Source organism: Gymnodraco acuticeps, unplaced genomic scaffold (assembly GCF_902827175.1).
Source record: "Gymnodraco acuticeps unplaced genomic scaffold, fGymAcu1.1, whole genome shotgun sequence".
NCBI classification, from domain to species: Eukaryota; Metazoa; Chordata; class Actinopteri; order Perciformes; family Bathydraconidae; genus Gymnodraco; species Gymnodraco acuticeps.
Genome location: NW_022992301.1, coordinates 88,850 through 112,340, shown reverse-complemented (window position 1 = coordinate 112,340; position 23,491 = coordinate 88,850). Strand labels below are relative to the sequence as shown.

At 39.6% G+C, this 23,491-nt stretch overlaps 4 protein-coding genes across 4 annotated transcripts; 1 reads left to right on the top strand and 3 right to left on the bottom strand.

The window, feature by feature from the left end:
• Positions 1-558: 558 nt before the first annotated feature.
• cunh6orf120 (chromosome unknown C6orf120 homolog) lies at positions 559-5,953 on the top strand. Its single transcript, XM_034208080.1, has 2 exons — positions 559-655; positions 4,630-5,953. Exon 2 carries the CDS (start codon positions 4,677-4,679, stop codon positions 5,256-5,258), a length of 582 nt encoding a protein of 193 aa, XP_034063971.1. The 5' UTR covers positions 559-655; positions 4,630-4,676; the 3' UTR covers positions 5,259-5,953.
• Positions 5,954-9,280: 3,327 nt separating this feature from the next.
• Positions 9,281-10,460, bottom strand: mrpl21 (mitochondrial ribosomal protein L21). The gene is made up of 2 exons (XM_034208071.1): positions 10,088-10,460; positions 9,281-9,648 (listed from the first exon to the last, which is right to left on the bottom strand). Exons 1-2 carry the CDS (start codon positions 10,442-10,444, stop codon positions 9,427-9,429), a joined length of 579 nt encoding a protein of 192 aa, XP_034063962.1. The 5' UTR covers positions 10,445-10,460; the 3' UTR covers positions 9,281-9,426.
• Positions 10,461-14,140: 3,680 nt separating this feature from the next.
• On the bottom strand, positions 14,141-14,783 carry LOC117541032 (lactose-binding lectin l-2-like). Its single transcript, XM_034208077.1, has one exon. The coding sequence runs from the start codon at positions 14,713-14,715 to the stop codon at positions 14,239-14,241; it is 477 nt and encodes a 158-aa protein (XP_034063968.1). The 5' UTR covers positions 14,716-14,783; the 3' UTR covers positions 14,141-14,238.
• Positions 14,784-20,441: 5,658 nt separating this feature from the next.
• Positions 20,442-21,084, bottom strand: LOC117541031 (lactose-binding lectin l-2-like). Its single transcript, XM_034208075.1, has one exon. The coding sequence runs from the start codon at positions 21,012-21,014 to the stop codon at positions 20,538-20,540; it is 477 nt and encodes a 158-aa protein (XP_034063966.1). The 5' UTR covers positions 21,015-21,084; the 3' UTR covers positions 20,442-20,537.
• Positions 21,085-23,491: the final 2,407 nt, after the last annotated feature.

The window sequence follows — 23,491 nt, the reverse complement described above, 5'->3', positions numbered from 1 at the left end:
GTAAGACAGCCTTTTCTGACTGCAGCTGTTATATGGAGTCTTGTGTATTTTGCTTGCCTCAAAGCCCCCAGACTCCATTGACTGAACAGGTTTTAGGTGGCTTCGATACATTCTGGCTGCTGCCCAGCAGAACATGTCATTGCTTTTCCAATGTCGGGCCATGCTGGATGCCATCAGGAAATTCACCAACCATGTTTAAGTAACTCGTACAATCTCACCTCAAAACATCCACATTATTACTCTAGTTGACAGAATGTTTACATTATTATTTATATTGGGCCATGAGTTTAGAAAATGTTTAAATTTGTCATAAAAAAAGAGAGAAAACCTCATAATAATGATGTTTATTGATAGATGGATAGATAGATAGATAGATAGATAGATAGATAGATAGATAGATAGATAGATAGATGGATATATAGATAGATAGATAGATAGATAGATAGATAGATAGATAGATAGATAGATAGATAGATAGATAGATAGATAGATAGATAGATTATTAGTATTAATTAAGTTTAAATAATGCAGTTACCATGGTCCCCCAGTAGGCGTCGCTAATGATCCGCTCTCGACTGTAGGTGAGTGAGAGGAAAAGGAAGTGAAGAAGTGAACTTTGTTTGGTCGAAGATGTTGGTTAGGAAATGACAGCTGTGTGAGTAAACGTCTTTTAAATTACTTATCGGTACGTGTTTGATAATCATTGGTAACTTAATTAAATCAAGTGTTAAGTTATTCGGCAGCAGCTATATTCTGTAAACTTAAGCGGATGTAGCTCAAACTGTACAAGCTAGTTAGCATCGTTAGCATCGTGATAGCTATGAGAAGCTAACCTGGTTAAATAAGTAAGAATCTGCTGTTAGCTTCGGTAGCCTGATTCATGCTAATCGGAATATAAACTCGTAGGTATGTTATCAAATATAGAAATTACAGATGTAATTAAATAATCGTGTATTATACTTATTTGCTGGGTTGTATAAAGAGAGCTGGGTACAACGTTCATTCCTTTGAGAGTTTCTCAGTGCCGTCTGAAGCCCAAAATGGAGCTGTAGATCCAGAAAGTACCCGGATGCAGGCCCACAGAGCATGCGCAGTTGAGTTTTTCCTTTAAAGTGGAGGGCTGTAACTCTGGATTCAGCTTTTGGCGCATATTACAACTTTTTAGACCCAAATGAATTACATTAGCTACTTTTATATTGTGTTAGCTGTCATTTGGCTTTTCAATAGTGTTTTATTTGCCGGATAGTTAACAGATGAATCTTTTGTGTTCTGTTTCATTTACTATTCTGAGATTCTTATATTTCATAATTGTCTATTTTCTACTCTAATAATTTCTAAGTATGTGTAATGCCCTGTTTTACATGCTGCTGCAACGAAAAAAAATCCCACTTTGGGATTATTAAAGTATATATTTGATCTTTATCTTATTTGTTGGCCAAAATGACGTCACGGGAGTTGTAGTACCACCGTTTGGCCGCTACGCCCATTCATAAAAACCGGCTTCAACGGCCGGCGCACTTCCTGGTTTGGGTTCAGGTTTATGCTGATGGCAGGTGTTAGCATGTTAGCATTCAACTAAAACACAACGTCAAGTTATCGACACTAACTGCGTTACAATACAAACTAAACCCGTTGTTATATCACATGTCTGGTTTGAAAGTGTTGGGGCTGATAATTTAAAGCTAATACTCTGTGTTTTAACATGAAATGTGTTGTTTCCCCGTCGTATCAAAGGTCGGTCTCACCGGTAGATTTAGCACCGAGCAGATTATTTTTAGCTCTGCTGCGGGTCAGAGGTTTATTTTAAACTGTCCTGAGAGGAAGGGCATCCGCAGCCTGGGTTAATTATGTTTTACTTTATAACGGCACTGGTGTAAACTCATTTAGTGGATTTGTTCAAGTACTGTTCTTAAGTACACTTTAAAAACGTGTACTTTACCTGAGTATTTCAATTTTTGTCGATACTTTTTACTCCACTTCATGTCTTTAATACCTTTTAGTTACTAGGCAGATGTGGATGAATGATGTGAAATCTAATCAAGTGTTAAATCAGACTTGAGTTCCACCTGGAGTAAATTCACAAGCTACCCTGCAGAATACAAAGTCATTCAGACTTTGTATACTGCAGGGTAGTATTTACTGCAGGTAGTATCCAGCTTTGAGAACACTTTCATGATCAATCATTATAAAACATATCATATATTTATATAGAAGCTGTAACCAAAATCACAGTGTTTGCAGAAGTATTTAGATATTTGTGTACTTATACTACACTCAGAAAACGCCCCACTAAGTAAAAGTCCTACATTCAAAACATTTCTTAAAGCATGTTAGTTTTATCAGCAACATATATTATTGTATTGTAGAAAGGTCAAGCTATTGGTTGTGCAGTAAAATGATCCCTCAGTGTAGACAATAACACTTGGTCAGATCAAGTCTGAAATGCTCCTTGCATCACAGCAGCTCCATGTGTAACATCAACAGATATCAAGACACAATACATGAAAAACAGACATTTAACATAACAGCACAATCAGTGAGAGAAAAGCTGCTCAAAGAGCCTTCAGCGTGCATCTGATAGTATAACTATTAGGGGAGTAAAAGGCATATCTGCATTAGAAATGTAGTGGAAATATCAAAAAGCCTCGAATAGACATACTTAAGTTGGGTACAAGTACTCCAAAAGAAACTCACTTCAGCAATGTCCTTTGTTACTTCCACCACCGCCATTAAGTACAATATTGATGGTTTGTTCTTCTTTATATGTTAGGCAGTGGTAGTATTTTGAACTTTTACATAAAGTACTAATAATAACACTAAAAAAACTCCACTGTAAGTTAAAGTCCACTATTCTAAACGTACTTAATTGAAAATAAGTCAAATATGATCAGAAATGTACATCAAGACCCTTAAATGTACTTTTTTTAAAAAATCTGGGATCAAACTCTGTATTTGATTGACTGGTGCACAACGGTTAGAAAACAGGTTATTTTTTGCAACAGAAGTGGCAACAATAATTCAAAGTGGGAAAGTCACTCAAATCTATCAAAACACTGATCAATTGGGAAAAGCACAAGTTGAACCCATGCTGTTTTTAAATGTTATATAATATAAAACGTGTTTGGCTGCCTTTTCAGAAGTCAAAACAGGTTTATTGATAAGCAGGTTCAAGCGTACGAGAAATAAGCCTGAACATAAACACAGTCAACAAAGATTGTAAGAAAAGGACCAATATGTACAGAGAAATATGTACATGAAATATAGGTACCGAAAAACTACAAACAGTAGAAGTGAAATATGTGCAGTATATAGGGTTAGTGATTTTAATGTTACTATTATAACTAGTGGTGCACGATATTTATCGGCCCGATATTAGGAATTATGACGTCATCCCGATAAACCCGATAACAGTATTAATAGCCCCGATAATATACAATATATCTTTTGGGTAAAAAAAAGAAAACATACTGCGGTGTGGGTGGATTGGGATGAGGGGCGCTTGTTTTTCACTCGGCTCCTCCCATTTTGCCAGTACTGTGGTATTAGTGGTTTAGGAAGAGGGGAGTTCTTCACAAATCCAGCGCTCCCTAACTCATGCCTGGCTGTGACGTAAATGGTGTGAAGCCAGGACAGTAAACAAACATGTCGCCGGTGGTATGGGACTATTTCAAAGTTTCAGAGTTAGATAGTTCGCTTGCTATTTGTATTAACAAATGCAGAAGTTCCACGAGGAGGGAACAAGGCAACGAGCTATAATACTTCCAACCTGATTAGTCACCTGAAACATCGCCATCGCTACGATGGTGTGTTGAAAGCGTACGAAGACGCCTGCGCTGCTAAACTAGCGGCGAATCCAAAGCCAGCTGCAAAGGCACCCGGGGCTTTTACCTATCGACGAGGCTGTAATAAATACTGTAATACTGTAATAAATATGGTCACTTTGAAGAGTAACAACTGTTCTTGGCTTTGTTTTGTTCATAGTAGTAATGCTCATGTCATTTGCTCACTACTAGTCTTTTTTTTACCACCAGGTGTGCAAAAACTACAGGTACATTTAATATATATATATATTATCGGTATCGGTCTTGAGAAGCAGGAAGTTATCGGTATCGGTTTCAAAAACCCAATATCGTGCATCCCTAATAATAACATTAAAATACAGAGAAATATTTGCATAAAATATAGTTAACAAAAAACTACAAACCGTATAATATATAAGTAACAAATTAAATATGTGCAGTATTGTTATGAAAAGTGGAAAACTGCAAGTATTACAGGAACATATGTTTATTGCCAAGTAGGTTCAAGCATACGAGAAATATGCCTGTACATAAACAGTCAACAAAGATCAATTGTAAGAAAAGGACCAACAAATAAAACTATTATAACGTTAAAATATAGAGAAATATGTACATGAAATATAGGTACCGAAAAACTACAAACGGTATAATAAAACAAAATGAGAAAAATGAAATATGTGCAGTATATAGGGTTAGTCATTTGAATGTTACTATTATTATGTTAACACATTTAAATATGTGCAGTATTGTTATGAAAAGTGAAAAACTTAAGTATTACACGAACATATAATGAATGTATTATTGCATTTGTCTCTCCTCTGGCTCTCAGGCTGTCTGGTGTTGCCAGGCGGTGACTGTCTGCCGGATGCCGTCATCATGAAGCTGAGCAGCAGCTTCTTCCTCCTGCTTGTTTCCTTCTCTCTGTCCCAGGCTCAAGGCTTCTTCGGCTCCTCCTCAGACGACGAGGGCCTCCCTGAACACTGGGTGCTGCTCCACGTGGTCCAGGGCCACATCGGGGCGGGGAACTACAGCTACCTGCGCCTCAACCACGATGGCAGAATCATCCTCCACATGCAGAGCCTCAAGGGGGACGCGGACCTCTACGTTTCGGACAAAACGCTGCGCCCCAGCTACGACACGTACAAGCTGCAGTCGGTCACCTGTGGGCCCGACGTGGTGGTGGTGCCGGGGGACCTCTCCAGGCCCGTGGGCATCGGGATCTACGGACACCCGAGCCACAAGGAGAGCGAGTTTGAAATGCGTGTGTTTTACGATCAAACGGTTCCCTTGGATCCGTTCGATAAGGGCTCTTACACCGCGGAGAACGGACAAAAGAAACAGAAATCCCCTGAGGCCGAGGAGGAGGAGGAGGACGACGACGACTTTGTGGAAGAGGAGTCGATCTTTTGGACAATTCTAATCGGACTTCTGAAGATTATACTGGAGATTTTGTTTTGAGAAATAGTTTCCTTCAGTGCTGCTTTTACACGAGGAGACTCAGATTTTTGTTTTGGCTTGAGTCGACCTTTGATAAGATTATTTTCTTAAGATGAAAACACGTCCGTGAGAATTCGTTTTAATTACTTTACTTGAAATCAAACGTACTTACTTGATTAGCAGTGAGACCAGTTTAAAGTCTGTATGCTTGGTGGTAAGCAGAGTAACTCGGGCCTGTCGGATTCACCACATCTTGTCTTAACTCGTCATAGCAACACCTCAAAGGATGAGAATGCTTTTTAAATGTTAGGTACACTAATCTTCTTTGGGATAAATGTTAGATCCTCTATTGGACATAAAAAAGGTCCTGAAAGTGATTGAAGGTAAAGAAGCCGTCATGATTTACTGTTAACGTGATTATTTCCTTAATTTAGACTCTAATGGGAACCTGTGAAGATATTTCTACCAACCTGTTGACATCAGTAGCAGCATTTCATTTAGTTCTAATCACTCGATTTTATTTTTGATTATTTGTTCCCCGCCTGTTGGACAAGCTCCTGGTTTTTTAAACATCTCCTCCTGCGGTTCGGAGTTAGCGGTAAACGTGCTACCACTGAGCAGAAATGTTCAACAGTGCCTTCACGAGGAACGTCTTCTGCAGAGACGATTCAATCAGGTTTCTAAATAAAGCAGTTTTACTTCTGACTGTTAAAACACGTGTGTGTTGTTTTTTATCTTTGTCGGAGATTTGGGGGAAAAGCTCTTCACTTCCTTAGTGAGCACTGAAGTGGGTCATTCGGAGTTAATTCAGGTTATTAATACATGTGTTATGTGACTTGACATAACTTTTAGCACTTAAAAACAACGGATTCAGAATAATTCGATAGCATTCATCTGCAAACGATTACAGATTTAAACCCAGTCAAAAGTCACCGTGTTACAAATTAGAGTTAGCCTAGATCAGGGTACTCAAACACACAGTGGGCCAAAATGTAAAAATGGGTGCTAGTCGAGGGCCGGACTGGTTCAATGTTTATTGCAAAACGTATTGAAATGAACTTATTGCACATATTAAACGTGGAACCAACAAAGCTTCAATTATTGCCTATAAAAACAACATTAAATAATCAGTCGCATTCATTTCTTACGGCTCTATCTGCAGAGTCATTTCTTATGAGTACATTTCTCCACAGGCCAACAACAGCTTTAACAAAACTATTCCCCTCAAAGAGAAAACCAAACATGCCCTGTTGTCGTGAGAGAGAAAGTGCAGAAGGAAACATCCATTAAACTCAGGTTGCTGCTCTGTGATGCTAGCTCAGATACTTAGCATCTCATCTTGGGTGCAAGGTCATCAATGTTTGGGCTCAGGCTCTGAGCGGAGGAGACCCTCAGGATGGAGGGAAGGTGTGCGTGCAATATACCGGCGGGCCAGATCTAATAGCAATTAGAAATGATCCTGCGGGCCGAAATTAAATCCACCAAGGGCCTGATTTGGCCCCCGGGCCTTGAGTTTGACGCATGTGGCCTAGATCTAATTTACTTTAGTATCTTCATTTCCTGCAACTTATATATAATAATGTGCTTATATTTGTTTTTTATCCTCCAGTGAAAAACATTGCCTCCAATGGATTGATTTTGACAAGAGGTGGAAGAAGTTCTCAGATCGTGTGCTTGAGTAAAGGTAGAAGTACAAGAGTAGGAATACTGTTACTCATCAAGTAGTCGTTGTGCAGATTGGTCCATTTCAGAATAATATATATGATATGTTTTATAATGATTGATCATGAAAGTGTTCTCAAAGCTGGTAAAGGTGCAGCTAGTTTGAATGACTTTGTATACTGCAGGGTAGCTGGTGGATTTACTCCAAGTAAAGGGATTAAATACATGTAGTGGAGTAGAAGTACACCATGTACCTCTGAACTGTAGTGGAGTAGAAGTACACCATCTACCTCTGAACTGTAGTGGGGTAGAAGTACACCATCTACCTCTGAACTGTAGTGGGGTAGAAGTACACCATGTACCTCTGAACTGTAGTGGGGTAGAAGTACACCATGTACCTCTGAACTGTAGTGGAGTAGAAGTACACCATCTACCTCTGAACTGTAGTGGAGTAGAAGTACACCATCTACCTCTGAACTGTAGTGGGGTAGAAGTACACCATGTACCTCTGAACTGTAGTGGGGTAGAAGTACACCATCTACCTCTGAACTGTAGTGGAGTAGAAGTACACCATCTACCTCTGAACTGTAGTGGAGTAGAAGTACACCATGTACCTCTGAACTGTAGTGGGGTAGAAGTACACCATCTACCTCTGAACTGTAGTGGGGTAGAAGTACACCATCTACCTCTGAACTAGGGCTGTGCGATTATGGCAAAAATCATAATCACGATTATTTGGGTCAATAATTGATATCACGATTATTTTGACGATTATTCATTGACCATTTATTGAACTTTAAAACAAATAATATTTTACCAATAAACAAGATCAACAAATATGTTGGAGCGCACTTCCAAAACCATATAAACATATATTATTAATGATAAATTAGACCAAAATAAATTAAATCCAATATGTTGCAGTGCACTGTCACAACCTACTGAAAACTCCTTAACATATAGCCAACATTTTGGTAAAACATATTCAACATATTCCACTCAGTTAAACGTTGAAGGCTGGCCAACCGTCATGGTCCAGAAGTAACCGGAAATAAATGTTGAACTACAATTTAAGACCAAATAAAAATGTTTAGGCCACCATGGAAAATGCTGGTAGGGCTGCTCATGTCATCTCTTAAAGATGCTTTGCAAGAAACAGCAGCCTGTTTACATGGTCTGGTTTCAGAGATGAGCGCAGGCAGGTGACGATATTGCCACCTGTACTGAAGACCGTCAGCCACGCCCCGACACATGGGGTGACGCCGGCCAATCACAAAGCTTTGACGCGTTCAAGTGCATTATTCTGGCACAGGAAGATTATGTTACAGGACATTAACGATAAAACAGAATATTGTTGTTCTATTTTTAGACACATCTCGCGATCGACTGGTTGGGCACCCCTGGGCTAGACCATAGGTGCGTTGTGGTCGCAAAGTATTCACGGCATTTGTCACATAGCGCAGGCAGCGCAGACCTGCTGAAATAATACCGAGACGGCATCGCGTAACGCTTGTCCAACGTGTTGACAAGTTGCTTAAAGCCCTGGTTGCTAACAGTGCTAACTGGGCACATATCTTTAGCGATGTGAAATGTAATGGCAAAGTACTTGCAAATAGTGGAAATAGTTTTACCCTTCTTTTTAACGAGTTGCTGCTCTTGTTCTGACATCTTCGCTCGCGCTGAACACTCACAACACATGTCACTCCCACGTGGCCGAGTGGGCTTTTAGGGAGGGGTGAAGCGCACCCAGCAAAATAATCGTATTTTGTCAATTATGCTGTTTTCATAATCGTCGCAAGCCATAATCGTAATCGCGATTAAAATACGATTAATTGCACAGCCCTACTCTGAACTGTAGTGGGGTAGAAGTACACCATCTACCTCTGAACTGTAGTGGGGTAGAAGTACACCATCTACCTCTGAACTGTAGTGGGGTAGAAGTACACCATCTACCTCTGAACTGTAGTGGGGTAGAAGTACACCATCTACCTCTGAACTGTAGTGGGGTAGAAGTACACCATGTACCTCTGAACTGTAGTGGGGTAGAAGTACACCATCTACCTCTGAACTGTAGTGGAGTAGAAGTACACCATCTACCTCTGAACTGTAGTGGGGTAGAAGTACACCATCTACCTCTGAACTGTAGTGGGGTAGAAGTACAAGGCAGCAAAAAATTGGGGTACAGCGGGCTTTACAGTTTATACAGAATACGATTAAGACAACCTGATCAGAAAATATTTGTACTTAAGCTAAATAAATCAAAACCCTCTTGGTAGATGGTAATGCAGAATACCTACTTGTAATAGAGTTCTTGCACACTTCGGTATTGCCTCGATGTCTTCCACCACTGACTTTTGTAATATAAAAACACAATAATTAAATATCAGTCAAAAGATGAATCTTTATTTACAGTTTCAAACAGTCAACAACTGCCAGAAGAGTCACCTCGCCGCAGCATTAAAGCAACTCAGTTATTTGCATATTAATATGAATAGAAAGCAGCCAGTCTGTGTGGAATAGTCCATCATCATGAGAGTCTTGGGGCCAGCTCGATGCTGTTGATCCTCAGCACCGTCTGCGGCTGCACGATGATCATCTTGCGCTGGTACCGGTGTCTCTTCCAGAACCGCATGTGCACTTTGGGCCAGGACTCGGTCTTCTCGATGACGGTGGCCTCGACCCGGACCAGATCCCTCCCCAGAAGAGGCCTCCCCACCAGGGTGAAGTCCTCCGCGCCCACCAGCAGCACCTTTCAGAACCAGAATCAATGATCACAAACAGCTTCGTCCACCAGGCTGTCAGGAGGCTGAACTCCCCCCCCCATCCCTAGATTTTATTTTATAAGGTTCTTCCACGTTTTAAATATTTTTATTTAATGAACGCATTGCTATCTATTGTTTTTCAAGGCTTTTATTCTCATTTGTACACAGTGTAGTTATGACAATGATACATCTTAGATCACAGGCTCCTCCAACAGTGCAACACAATAAAACAGATAATAGTGCAAGTAAATACAAATAAAATAGAATAGAAATAGTGCAGCATAGTCTATATACAAGTAATTGGAATATTGATATAAGTTGCAATCAGATGAATGTTATGGATGTTCTTTCAAAAGTTCAGGTGTTTAATATCTATCTAAAAACATATTGCAATATCACTAGCAACAAATCTAAAAGTAGTATCACCTTCTCCATGCGGATCGTCTCCCCGCAACCGGCCTCCAGGTGGTTCTCGATGAGGATCAGGTCCTCTCCGGTGACCTTCCACTGCCGGCTGGCGAAGTGCACCACCGCGAACAGACGCCCGTAGTCCTGCCTCTCGATGCTCCCGTTCACGGTGCTCACCACGGCGGCCTGTCGCCTCGCATCCTCCGCCTCACACACCGGAGGCAGCTGCTCCGGCCACGGGGGGCTGGTCAGCGAGGTCTGGGGCACCAGCACGCCGCTTACAGAGCTCTGTGTTCGGCATGCAGCGGGGAACAGGAGAGGGTTTCCCGGTAACAATGTCCTTAACAACAACCCTGCTCCTCTGCACAGCGCCATGTTGACAGAGAAAAGGCTTTGCGCATGCGTGAGGTCAGTTAAGCTGTGTGCGCATGCGTGGATTTTACAGTCACGTGACCTGCTGAAAACACACATAACACAGTAAAATACTCAGATAAAATACTTAATATATCCTGTTTTTACTGGGCTTTATGTAGTATGCAGTGGTGGAAACTAACCAAGTAGTTCAAGTATTATACTTCAATTCTTAAATTGAATTACTTGTACTTCACTTGAGTATTTATTTTCTACTTTGTACTTCTACCTTACAATTCAGAGGTTAATATTTTAATGGTACTCCACAGTGGTGGAAAGTACTCAGATCTTGTACTTGAGTTAAAGTAGAAGTACTCAGATATTGTACTGCATTCAAAATGTTACTCAAGTAAAAGTAAAAAAACGTTCTTTACACACATAAAATAGTAAAATACTCAGTGGTGGAAAGTAACAAATAGAGGTGGGAGAAGTACTCAGATCTTGTATTTGAGTAAAAGTAGAAGTACTCAGATCTTGTACTTGAGTAAAAGTAGAAGTAGGCTACCAGAGTGTAGGAATACTCTGTTTCAGTAAAAGTCCTGCATTCAAAATGTTACTCAAGTAAAAGTATTATCATCAACATATAGTTAAAGTAGCGACAGTAAAAGTATTCATTGTGCAGATTGATCCATTTCAGAATAATATGATATGTTTTATAATGATTGATCATTAAAGTGTTCTCAAAGCTGGTGAAGGTGCAGCTAGTTTGAATGGCTTTGTATACTGCAGGGTAGCTTGTGAATTTACTCCAGGTGGAACTAAAGTCTGATTTAACACTTGATTATATTTCACATCATTCATCCACATCTGCAAAGTAACTAAAGGTATTAAATAAGTTTCCAGTGACAACATGCATTCAAATTATGTTCATTTGTTGTTCACATACTGAGACTTCAGAGAGAGGCTGCCTGATGGGGCATCAAGAGCTTCGTACTCCTTTTCATTTGTCAACCTTATAATCCAGAAATCATCTTCTGGGCTCAGTCTATGTCCTTTCCTGTTGATCGACTCTCTGGAGGAGTTAATGATGAATGTTCCTCAAGATGTTTGCTCACCCTCCTTCAAATTTGAAAGACAAGTAATTACTATCATAGGCAGGGGCATCGCTCCCTACAGGCCGATCATGCAGGCTGCATGGGGCCTCACATTGCGCAGGGGGCCTCGGCTTATGAGCTTGGCTTGTGCGCAGCTCTCAGCGAACCCCCCCCCCCCTGCATTCACTTGCACTGGGGACATTAGGGATTTTCTCTCATAAATGTCCGATGAGCCACAACTTTTCTTTCAAAACAAAGGGGGGGGGGGGGGGGGGTTCATTCTAAACTGTGGAGTAAAACGTTTACACGAACTATGGAGAAATGTCACCAACATTTAAAAAAATATTATTAATAAATTCATTGCCTTCATTTAGGGTGGCAACTAGGGTGGCAAGGCATTTTCTGAGGTGGCAGCTGCCACCTCGTGCCACCCTGTAGAACCGGCAGACTCTCTTGCCACTCTCTTGCCACCCCATGAATATTTGTCTAGATCCGCCCCTGGTGTGTGGACACAGTGTTCACGTCCTCCCATGTCGTTTGGCTTCAGACTACATCCAGCTTCCTTCTTGATAGAGGTCACTGAGTCCGATCCAGGTGTATCGCTCAGTCAGGGTCATGGTTCTTGATCAGAGATCTGACAAAGTCATGTTCCTCCTGACTGTGGATAGACACCACGACCACCAAACTACCTTGCTGAAATAGAGTCCAGAGCCTCTTTCAAGAAGAGATTGAAGGGCCATCTACTAATGACCATGTACCCTTGTGAGCTGTGAACCCTAATTTTATTTGATCGCATGTTGTTGATGATATTGGTGATGTTTTTAATGTTGTTAATGATGTCAGGACTTATGTCCTAAATGTTGCTGTATTATTGTTGTATTGTTTTAAGTGTCGGACCCCAGGAAGAGTAGCTTTTGTCGAGAGCAAAAGCTAATGGGGATCCTTAATAAACATAAACATAAACACCAGGTTGGCTCCCTCTGACACACATTGGAGCTCTGCATCAGCCCAGGTCAAACATGTGGCGACGTACTTGTAGCAGCAGCCATTGAAGGAGAACCAGAACGGGGGACAACTGCCACGCTGAAGCTTCACTTGAGGGTCCTCTGAAGGAGACACAGCACCCAGAGCCAGACCCAACAGGAAGAGGAACAACAGCATGATGATGTCTCTCCGTCACAGGAGCAGGAGGAAGGGTTGCTTTGTATGGATGAGTTGATCTGCAGCGTTGGATGGGATAGAGACTCTGAAGGAGACCAGTGACTGGCTGCTTTTTTTATATGCATCAGGGAGGGTTTTTTTTCTGTAGGTCTAATATTATTGGTCAACTGAACTTGGCAGACTGTCTGTTTTACACAACCACACAGACATCGGCTAAAAAAATAACAACAGCTCAGCTGGAGATGTCACACGGAATCCATCGCTTTTCTATAACTATCTCTAAGAAATGTTGATGCTTAGTGATCACAGTCTGTCGAAGTGTGTTGGAATAAGCTTTTTCATGCAAAGAAAAAAACTAACCAGCACATCACACTAAAGAAATGTTCAAAAGTGGGTCCGCACTCTGAAATCATCCTTTCTGAATGTTTTGTTATTTGTTCTAAGATATATGTTACTGTGCTGTGCATGTGAGAAATGATGAAGAACACTTTTGTTAAAATAAAGTATCATGCATTGTACATTTCCCTCCACAGGGCCTCAGTGAGACAATATTTAAAGTGTGTTGATATGTCTGTCTCTCAATCACAACAGCGTCATTTCATTTTCATTAGTGAGTGTGTCATAAATCTTGATGTGTGTGTTCATTACAAATATTCCACATGCTAGATAGAGTAGGTACTGATGGGACTTCAACAGCTGTTACACCTGAGCTGTTCCAATATCTAATTCACTGAGACTGACGTGGAGAAAACACTATTTAAAATATCAACAGCAGGTGATAAATGTGTATAACATAAAGTCTCCCTGTGTTTACTGTACTTTTCTCATTTGATAAAAAATAAAGCCTTTTCATTTCAAACCATTTCTGCTTTATTTTTGCCATATCTTCCACAGAGCCTCAGTGTATCTAAACATTATTGTTCATGTTTGTCTGTATATCAACAGTGTGATTTCATTTTTAATAGTGAGTTATTTGATCAAAGTTGAGGTTGAGTTTCATTGCGGTTCACATGCTAGATATGTAGTGTAAGATTATTATACTTAACATGTATATAATTGTTGTGGTGATAGGTGAGTGGTGAAAGTATGATAGGTAATGACAACGCTTACCCCATGAATATTTAAAAATACATATATCATAAGGATTGTTTTCATTATTGTTTTCCATTTTTGTTTATTTACTTTTTGTTCTTCCTGATTTTTCATTAGTTTTTTCTTATTATTTTGAATTTAATTATTCATTTGAATTACATTTTCATTGCTTCTTCATGATGTCTTCGTTCTCTACGATGTTGATTCTCTTGAAAACAAATACAACAACATATTCATTCGTTTATGCAAACCTAAAAACACACACGCTTTTATATGTTTTAATATCATAAAATTCTATTCAATCGAATGACCTGTGTCAATATATAACATTCATGAAAGTGAAGGTTAGTAGAATGATTTCTTTAAACACATATAAGTGCATTCATGTCTTTATTGTGGTCAGAAGCATGTTAACAGAGTAACAGTTTTACAGTGACCTGGTTCAACCAGACAAATGTAACATCTCAGTTGCTAAGGACAAGTTATGCGAGCTGCACAGACTGAGGGAAAGGTTTTAGAACACTGCAAATCGTCCCATTTCTGATAATAGTTGGTGTAGGCACAGTGTCTTCCAGGGTTGTTTGGCTCTCCTCCATACCAAAAGAAAAACTTGGCTGCGCACCCATCAGACCACATCCAGCCTCCTTCTTTGTGGAGGTCACTGAGTCCGATCCAGGTGGGTCCCTCAGCAACGTCAAACCTCTTGATCAGTGATCTGACAAACTCATCTTCGGCCTGACTGTAGATGGACACCAGGTTGACTCCCTCTGACACACATTGGAGCTCTGCATCAGCCCAGGTCAAACGTGTGGCGACGTACTTGTAGCAGCGGTTGTTGAAGGAGTACCAGAACATGGGACAGTTGCCACGCTCAAGCTTCACTTGAGGGTCCTCTGAAGGAGACACAGCACCCAGAGCCAGACCCAACAGGAAGAGGAACAACAGCATGATGATGTCTCTCCGTCACAGGAGCAGGAGGAAGGGTTGGTTGTCGTTTGAGTTTATTTGAAGCGTTGGATGGGATAGAGACTCTGAAGGCGACAAGTGACTGGCTGCTTTTTTATGTGCATCAGGGAGGGTGTTTTCACTGTTGGCCTAATATCATTGGTCAACTGAACTTGGCAGACTCTGTCTGTTTCACACAGCCAAACAGTATCTGGACATCAGCGCAGCTGGAGATGTCTCACAAAACCATTTATTTTTAACCAAAACAAATAAAGGTATTAAATAAAACGTTTGGACTGCCAAAGAAAATGTTGATGGTAAGTGATCACAGTCTGTCGAAGTGTGTTGGAATAAGCTTTTTCATGCAAAGAAAAAAACCAGCACATCACACTAAAGACATGTTCAAAAGTGGGTCCGCACTTTGAAATCATACTTTGCTGTGCATGTGAGAAATGATGAAGAACACTTTTGTTAAAATAAAGTATCATGCATTGTACATTTCCCTCCACAGGGCCTCAGTGAGACAATATTTAAAGTGTGTTGATATGTCTGTCTCTCAATCACAACAGCGTCATTTCATTTTCATTAGTGAGTGTGTCATAAATCTTGATGTGTGTGTTCATTACAAATATTCCACATGCTAGATAGAGTAGGTACTGATGGGACTTCAACAGCTGTTACACCTGAGCTGTTCCAATATCTAATACACTGAGACTGACGTGGAGAAAACACAATTTAAAATATCAACAGGAACAAGCAGGGGATAAATGTGTATAACAAAAAGTCTCCATGTTGTTACTGTTCACTGTTTCGCTAATTATTTGAATATTACCTTTGTACTTGCACAGTGAACATGAAAAGGAATCATTCATTTATAACATCATTTTAAAACATTGTATTTAGGACACCACATTACTAGAGTGACTTCTCAACTTAGGCTAAATGTGGGTGGCTGTGGCTCAGTGGATAGAGTGCTGGACTTCGAATCAGGGGGTAACAAGTTGTCGTTGTGTCGCTAGGCAAGACAGACCCTGTGGGGATTGTCCACAGTACTTAATGTATGTAAGTCGCTTTGGATAAAAGCGTCTTAATGTAATGTAAATGAATGTTGATAAAATGGCCTTCGCACATATGTACGAAAATGACGGAGCTCCAACATACACAGAGAGTGAAACACATTTACACCCTTTTCACAAGGCCTTTCTACGACACTTAATATGAACAGATCACAGCTCTGATTTATAAGATCTAGCTGTCCAAACAATTATTTACTTTTTTTTTTACAAAAAGCGTGTTTAAAACTAAACTATGCATCTTTGATGAGAGTTAAAACTTTGAGATCCCGTCAACTTTCCTCATTTAATAAATAACATTTGCTCAAAAAAGGAGTTCGTCCCTGTTCATGTGAACTTAAAGTTAAAAAGAGGATGGTATTTAAAATGTTTTATCTTCATCTGTCTATTAACAGTGTGATTTCATTTTTAATATTGAGTTATTGATCAAGTTGAGGTTAGTATTCATCACGACTCACATGTTAGATGTGTAGTGTACGGTTGTCTGGACCTGTTGTTACACCTGTGCTGTTCCCACATGGATCTGATACACAGAGACTGAAAAAGACATGGAAACATGTTGTAATAGTTTGAATCAGCACAAACAGGCAAGTGAAACACAGCATCTGTGGAATAACATTTCTTCCCCTGTTTTTACTGTTTGCTAAGTCTTTGAATATTACATTTGTACTTGCATGATGAAGATTAATTGAATGTTGTAATTATTACTAGGGCTGTCAAGTTAACGCGTTAATAACGCGTTAACTCAAAAAAAAATTAACGCCACTAATTATTTTAACGCGATTAACGCATGTGTATTTTTTTCCTCGGCCGCCCCGTAGTTTCAGAGCGCATCGAGTTTAAAATACCATCTACAAGCTGATGCTGACAGCCCCGCTCCTGCTGCCCGCTTGTGGCAGACCACACTTCCACGCTCACACGGCAGGCACCGACTGGCTATTGGGAGGACCGGGAGGGGGGTGTGTATGTGTGGCGCGAGCGAGCGAGAGAGAGACCTTACGTGCATTGTTGTTGTTAGCATCTGGTGCTAGCTAGCTGCGCTAACGGCTAGAAGGAGCTGTTTAAATGAAAACAGAGGAGCGACATTTCGCCACAACTGCGCCGAGCACTTGACTTTATGCAGGAAGCCAGACAGTGGGACATTGTACGAGAAGTCAGCACACTCAGCACGGATAGTGCGCAACATGATTGCAGCGTCCAGGCAGCTCCCGTTCGAGCATATGCCTTGAGTTGCACATAGCTCCAACGATCCATCTCACACACACACACACACACACACACACACACACACACACACACACACACACACACAACACACACACACACACACACACACACACACACACCACACACACACACACACACACACACACACACACCACACACCATTTGTATTGTATTATTGAATGAGAGAGGTTCCAGGTTGTTGTGTTTAATATTCATGAGAATATTGTCATTGTTCAAATGATAATAAACATTAGCATAAAGCATATTTGTCCACTCATATGTTGATAAGAGTATTAAAAACTTGAAAAATATTCCTCTAAGGTACATTTAGAACAGATAAAAAATGTGCGATTAATTTGCGATTAATCGCGATTAACTATTTTAATCGACTGACAGCCCTAATTATTACATAATGTGAACACATTTAGTTTGAGCCACAACAATACCAGAGTGACTTCCCAACTTAGGCTAAATGAATGTTGATGCAATTACCTTTGATATTTTTTTACTTTATTTCAGAGCTCTAATGTATTTACACGGAACAAGTAAAAACCTAACTTTCACAGTCAGACCCTTTTTGATTCCCTGCTCATTACAGCATTCGACACCAGAGGGCAGAGACAGTGGCCGTTTCTCAATGTCGAGTAAACCTGCTGCAGAGCCACTATTTCAAGTATACTACATCATTGAGTGACGCCGAAGGACTGTTTAAATGCAGGTTAAATGCCCATCATTCGGCGTCACTCGATGACGTAGTATACTTGAAATAGTGGCTCTGCAGCAGGTTTACTCGACATTGAGAAACGGCCACTGACCTGCTCCTCTTCTGCCCTCAAGTGAAAACAAAACATATAGAACGTTTGCACCTGAGCTTTAATCATCTCAAAAATACACAAATAAATACATTATTACATTGAATAGTAATTTGATAACACAATCATTCTGTTTGACTAACACAATGACCGGTGGAGTGTCTGTGTAGCAGCTCTGATGTATTAGCTTTAAGTGTAAATGTATCATTGGTGCAGTTGACTGCCTAAACTATCTCGCAGGCTTTGCCCCATTCCAGTCAGACAACTCACGTTAATTGTTCTTATTAAAAGCAGCATATACTTTGAGTTTAGCGTTTAGGCAGACCTCACCACTCCACACATTTACATTTACATGAATTGATGATTAAATAACTATCCACCAAAACTGTGTGAACTGAGAGCCTGACGCTGGTGATAGTCTGCTATTTGAAGGCCTGGCAAAGCTGCTGCATGGCCATTCCCCCTGAGCACCAAATTGGTCTAGAACCGCCACTGCTCGCCACAGGGTGTACTTTGAGGGTGTGGGACTCTGCAGACCGTTTACATGCAGAAAAAGCTACATAACACACAAGGGGACGGGTGATAACCGGAAAAGCATGACATGGGACCTTTAACACCAGAGGACAAAGACACTGACTTTTTCCTCTACTGCCCTCAAGTGGCCAAAAACAAAAAAGTACTTTTACAGATTCACATCTTCTTCTGAAAATGGCACCTGAACTGTAGTTTTCTCATATAAAAGGATATAATATGATAATGAAAATCATATTATATCTAATGGTATTTGATAAACATTTGTTTGTGCAAGTTTGTGTTACGTGGAGATTACTAAAACATAACAAAATACTTTTAAAGCTTCAAACCACAAACATGCTTTCTTCTCAGGAATGCATTTGCAATCGATGAACTTCTGAACATCTAAAATGAAACAATATATTATGATTAACAGTAATTTAATAAATTAAGTAGCAATAGTGGCGTGCAGGAAGCATTGATACTACATGTGAATGATTATTTATATAATAAAGGTATAAATGTAATGTGATGTTTGACATTAATGTCTTTATGATCAGATATGTGAAAAGCATCTATACAGTAACACTTGGCCTGGTTATATGATCTTGATGTAGGAAAGAGTATTATACTTAACATGTATATTATTGTTGTGGTGAAAGGTGAGCGGTATGATATGATTCTTACCTCATGTATATTTTAAAAAACACATATATTATAGGGATTGTTTTCATTATTTTATTTTATTTATTGGTTTAAATAGTGTCACGATTCTCATGTTATGTCACGTTTGTAGTTTTGTATGTTTGGGTGTTTGCTGTCATGTTTTCCTCCTGGGTTACTGTCTGGTCCTTTTCCGTGTTTTTTCCTCCGTCGTTCTTCTTCTTCTTCTCTTGCTTTTGGCGGATTGCAAACAACTTAAAAGGTGCATACCGCCACCTACTGTACATGAGAATGAATCATCACATCATTCCAACTTTTTAACTTGTGCCCTAATCAAAATAAAATAAAAATCAATCAATAAATCAATAAAACCATGAAATAAATAAAACAAAAACCAAATCTATGTTCTTTCCTGACCTACTGTTAAATTATTTTTCCTACCACAGTTCCTCCTGTCGTTAGTTTCCCTGGTGTGTCTAGTTGTCTGATTGTGTTCACCTGTTGTCCTTGTGTTCCTCCTCCCCTCCCCGGCTGTTTCTCATCTCGTGATTACCCCTCCCTGTATTTGATCTCTTCCTGTGTTCAGTGTTGGTTCGTCTTTTGTTGGTGACGGAGTTCACCGGTGAGTGTTCTGTTTTGTCTGAGTTGGTTTCATTATCCTTGAAATAAAGGTTTATCAGAGTTATCTGCATTTGGGTCCTGCTTCCTTCACTCAACCGTGACAAATAGTGTTTGTTCTTCCTGTTTTTTGTTATTACTTTGAATTTAATTATTCATTTAAATGTAATTAAATTGTCATTTATTTCTAATGATGTTTTTTTCTGTATCATGTTCATTTTCTTGAAAGCCAATACAAAATTGAGATACAGAAAGAAAGAAAAATGCATATGTTTATACACACATAGAAACACACACACTTTTATATGTTTTCATTCATTTAAGTTTGAGATCGTATTCAATCGAATTACCTGTGTAAATATATAAAATGATATCATCTTGATGTGGGAAAGATTATTATTCTTAACATGCATATAATTGAGTGGTGACAGTATGATAGGTAATGACAATGCTTACCCCATGTATATTTAAAAATAAATATATTATAACGGTTGTTTTATTCTTTTTCATTTATGTATTTATATAGTTTTATTCTTCCCATTATCTCATTGGTTTTTTGTTATTATTTAGAATGTAATGATTTATTTTAATTGTATTTACTATAATTTTCATTGCTTTTTAATGATGTCTTTGTTCTGTGGATTGATTCTATTGAAAACCAATTCAACATTCAGATACAAGGAAAAATGCCTATGTTTATGCACACATAGAAACACACACACTTTTATATGTTTTCAGTTAATTAAGTTTGAGATCATTTTGAATCACCTGTGTAAATATTCATAGAAATGAAGGTTAGTAGAATGACTTCTTTAAACATAAGTGTGCATTCATGTCTTTATTGTGGTCAGAAGCATGTTAACAGAGTAACAGTTTTACAGTGACCTGGTTCAACCAGACAAATGTAACATCTCAGTTGCTAAACACAAGTTATGCGAGATGCACAGACTGAGGCAATAGTTGAAGAACACTGCCAATCGTCCCATTTCTGATACCAATTGGTGTGGACACAGTGTCTTCCAGGGTTGCTTGGCTCTCCTCCAGGCCAAACGAAAAACTTGGCTTCACACCCATCAGACCACATCCAGCCTCCTTCTTTGTGGAGGTCACTGAGTCCGATCCAGTTCCATCCCTCAGCAATGTCAAAGTTCTTGATCAGTGATCTGACAAACTCATGTTCGGCCTGACTGTGGATGGACACCAGGTTGGCTCCCTCTGACACACATTGGAGCTCTGCATCAGCCCAAGTCAAAAGTGTGGCGACGTACTTGTAGCAGCGGTTGTTGAAGGAGTACCAGAACATGGGACAGTTGCCACGCTCAAGCTTCACTTGAGGGTCCTCTGAAGGAGACACAGCACCCAGAGCCAGACCCAACAGGAAGAGGAACAACAGCATGATGATGTCTCTCCGTCACAGGAGCAGGAGGAAGGGTTGGTTGTCGTTTAAGTTTATTTGAAGCGTTGGATGGGATAGAGACTCTGAAGGCGACAAGTGACTGGCTGCTTTTTTATGTGCATCAGGGAGGGTGTTTTCACTGTTGGCCTAATATCATTGGTCAACTGAACTTGGCAGACTCTGTCTGTTTCACACAGCCAAACAGTATCTGGACATTAGCGCAGCTGGAGATGTCTCACAAAACCATTTATTTTTAACCAAAACAAATAAAGGTATTAAATAAAACGTTTGGACTGCCAAAGAAAATGTTGATGGTAAGTGATCACAGTCTGTCGAAGTGTGTTGGAATAAGCTTTTTCATGCAAAGACATGTTCAAAAGTGGGTCCGCACTTTGAAATCATTCTTTGCTGTGCATGTGAGAAATGATGAAGAACACTTTTGTTAAAATAAAGTATCATGCATTGTACATTTCCCTCCACAGGGCCTCAGTGAGACAATATTTAAAGTGTGTTGATATGTCTGTCTCTCAATCACAACAGCATCATTTCATTTTCATTAGTGAGTGTGTCATAAATCTTGATGTGTGTGTTCATTACAAATATTCCACATGCTAGATAGAGTAGGTACTGATGGGACTTCAACAGCTGTTACACCTGAGCTGTTCCAATATCTAATACACTGAGACTGACGTGGAGAAAACACAATTTAAAATATCAACAGGAACAAGCAGGGGATAAATGTGTATTTTTTTATTTATTTTATTTATGTATCCTTTATTTATCCAGGAATGTCCCATTGAGATACAAGATCTCTTCTTCCAGGGAGTCCTGACCAACATATTGTGTATAACAAAAAGTCTCCATGTTGTTACTGTTCACTGTTTCGCTAATTATTTGAATATTACCTTTGTACTTGCACAGTGAACATGAAAAGGAATCATTCATTTATAACATCATTTTAAAACATTGTATTTAGGACACCACATTACTAGAGTGACATCTCAACTTAGGCTAAATGTGGGTGGCTGTGGCTCAGTGGATAGAGTGCTGGACTTCTAATCAGGGGGTAACAAGTTGTCGTTGTGTCGCTAGGCAAGACAGACCCTGTGGGGATTGTCCACAGTACTTAATGTATGTAAGTCGCTTTGGATAAAAGCGTCTTAATGTAATGTAAATGAATGTTGATAAAATGGCTTCCGCACATATGTACGAAAATGACGGAGCTCCAACATACACAGAGAGTGAAACACATTTACACCCTTTTCACAAGGCCTTTCTACGACACTTAATATGAACAGATCACAGCTCTGATTTATAAGATCTAGCTGTCCAACAATTATTTACTTTTTTTTTACAAAAAGCGTGTTTAAAACTAAACTATGCATATTTGATGAGAGTTAAAACTTTGAGATCCCGTCAACTTTCCTCATTTAATAAATAACATTTGCTCATAAAAGGAGTTCGTCCCTGTTCATGTGAACTTAAAGTTAAAAAGAGGATAAATACTTTTCATTTCAAACCATTTCTGCTTTATTGTACTCTATCTTCCACAGGGCTCAGTGAGACGGTATTTAAAATGTTTTATCTTCATCTGTCTATTAACAGTGTGATTTCATTTTTAATATTGAGTTATTTGATCAAAGTTGAGGTTAGTATTCATCACGACTCACATGTTAGATGTGTACTGTACGGTTGTCTGGACCTGTTGTTACACCTGTGCTGTTCCCACATGGATCTGATACACAGAGACTGAAAAAGACATGGAAACATGTTGTAATAGTTTGAATCAGCACAAACAGGCAAGTGAAACACAGCATCTGTGGAATAACATTTGTCCCTGTTTTTACTGTTTTGCTAAGTCTTTGAATATTACATTTGTACTTGCATGATGAAGATTAATTGAATGTTGTATTATTACATAATGTGAACACATTTAGTTTGAGCCACAACAAAGAGTGACTTCCCAACTTAGGCTAAATGAATGTTGATGCAATTACCTTTGACATTTTTTAACTTTATTTCAGAGCTCTAATGTATTTACACGGAACAAGTAAAAACCTAACTTTCACAGTCAGACCCTTTTTGATTCCCTGCTCATTACAGCATTAGACACCAGAGGACAGAGACACTGACCTGCTCCTCTGCTGCTCTCAAGTGAAAACAAAACATATAGAACGTTGGCACCTGAGCTTTAATCATCTAAAAAATACACAAATAAATACATTATTAGATTGAATAGTAATTTGATAACACAATCACAATCATTCTGTTTGACACAATGACCGGTGGAGTGTCTGTGTAGCATCCATCCATCCATCTTCTCCCGCTTATCCGTGGTCGGGTCGCGGGGGTAGCAGTTCCAGCAGAGAGCCCCAAACTTTCTTTTCCCTGGCGACATCAACCAGCTCTGACTGGGGGATCCCAAGGCGCTCCCAGGCCAGCGAAGAGATATAATCCCTCCACCTGGTCCTAGGTCT

What these genes read in the sequence shown, in the direction of transcription:
- LOC117541031 (XM_034208075.1), bottom strand. Translation starts at nt 21,014, where the DNA reads ATGCTGTTGTTCCTCTTCCTGTTGGGTCTGGCTCTGGGTGCTGTGTCT.
- mrpl21 (XM_034208071.1), bottom strand. Translation starts at nt 10,444, where the DNA reads ATGGCGCTGTGCAGAGGAGCAGGGTTGTTGTTAAGGACATTGTTACCG. An exon ending in AGACGATCCGCATGGAGAAG is followed by an intron (nt 9,649 to 10,087) that starts GTGATACTACTT and finishes TGGTTCTGAAAG; the next exon opens with GTGCTGCTGGTGGGCGCGGA.
- LOC117541032 (XM_034208077.1), bottom strand. Translation starts at nt 14,715, where the DNA reads ATGCTGTTGTTCCTCTTCCTGTTGGGTCTGGCTCTGGGTGCTGTGTCT.
- cunh6orf120 (XM_034208080.1), top strand. Translation starts at nt 4,677, where the DNA reads ATGAAGCTGAGCAGCAGCTTCTTCCTCCTGCTTGTTTCCTTCTCTCTG.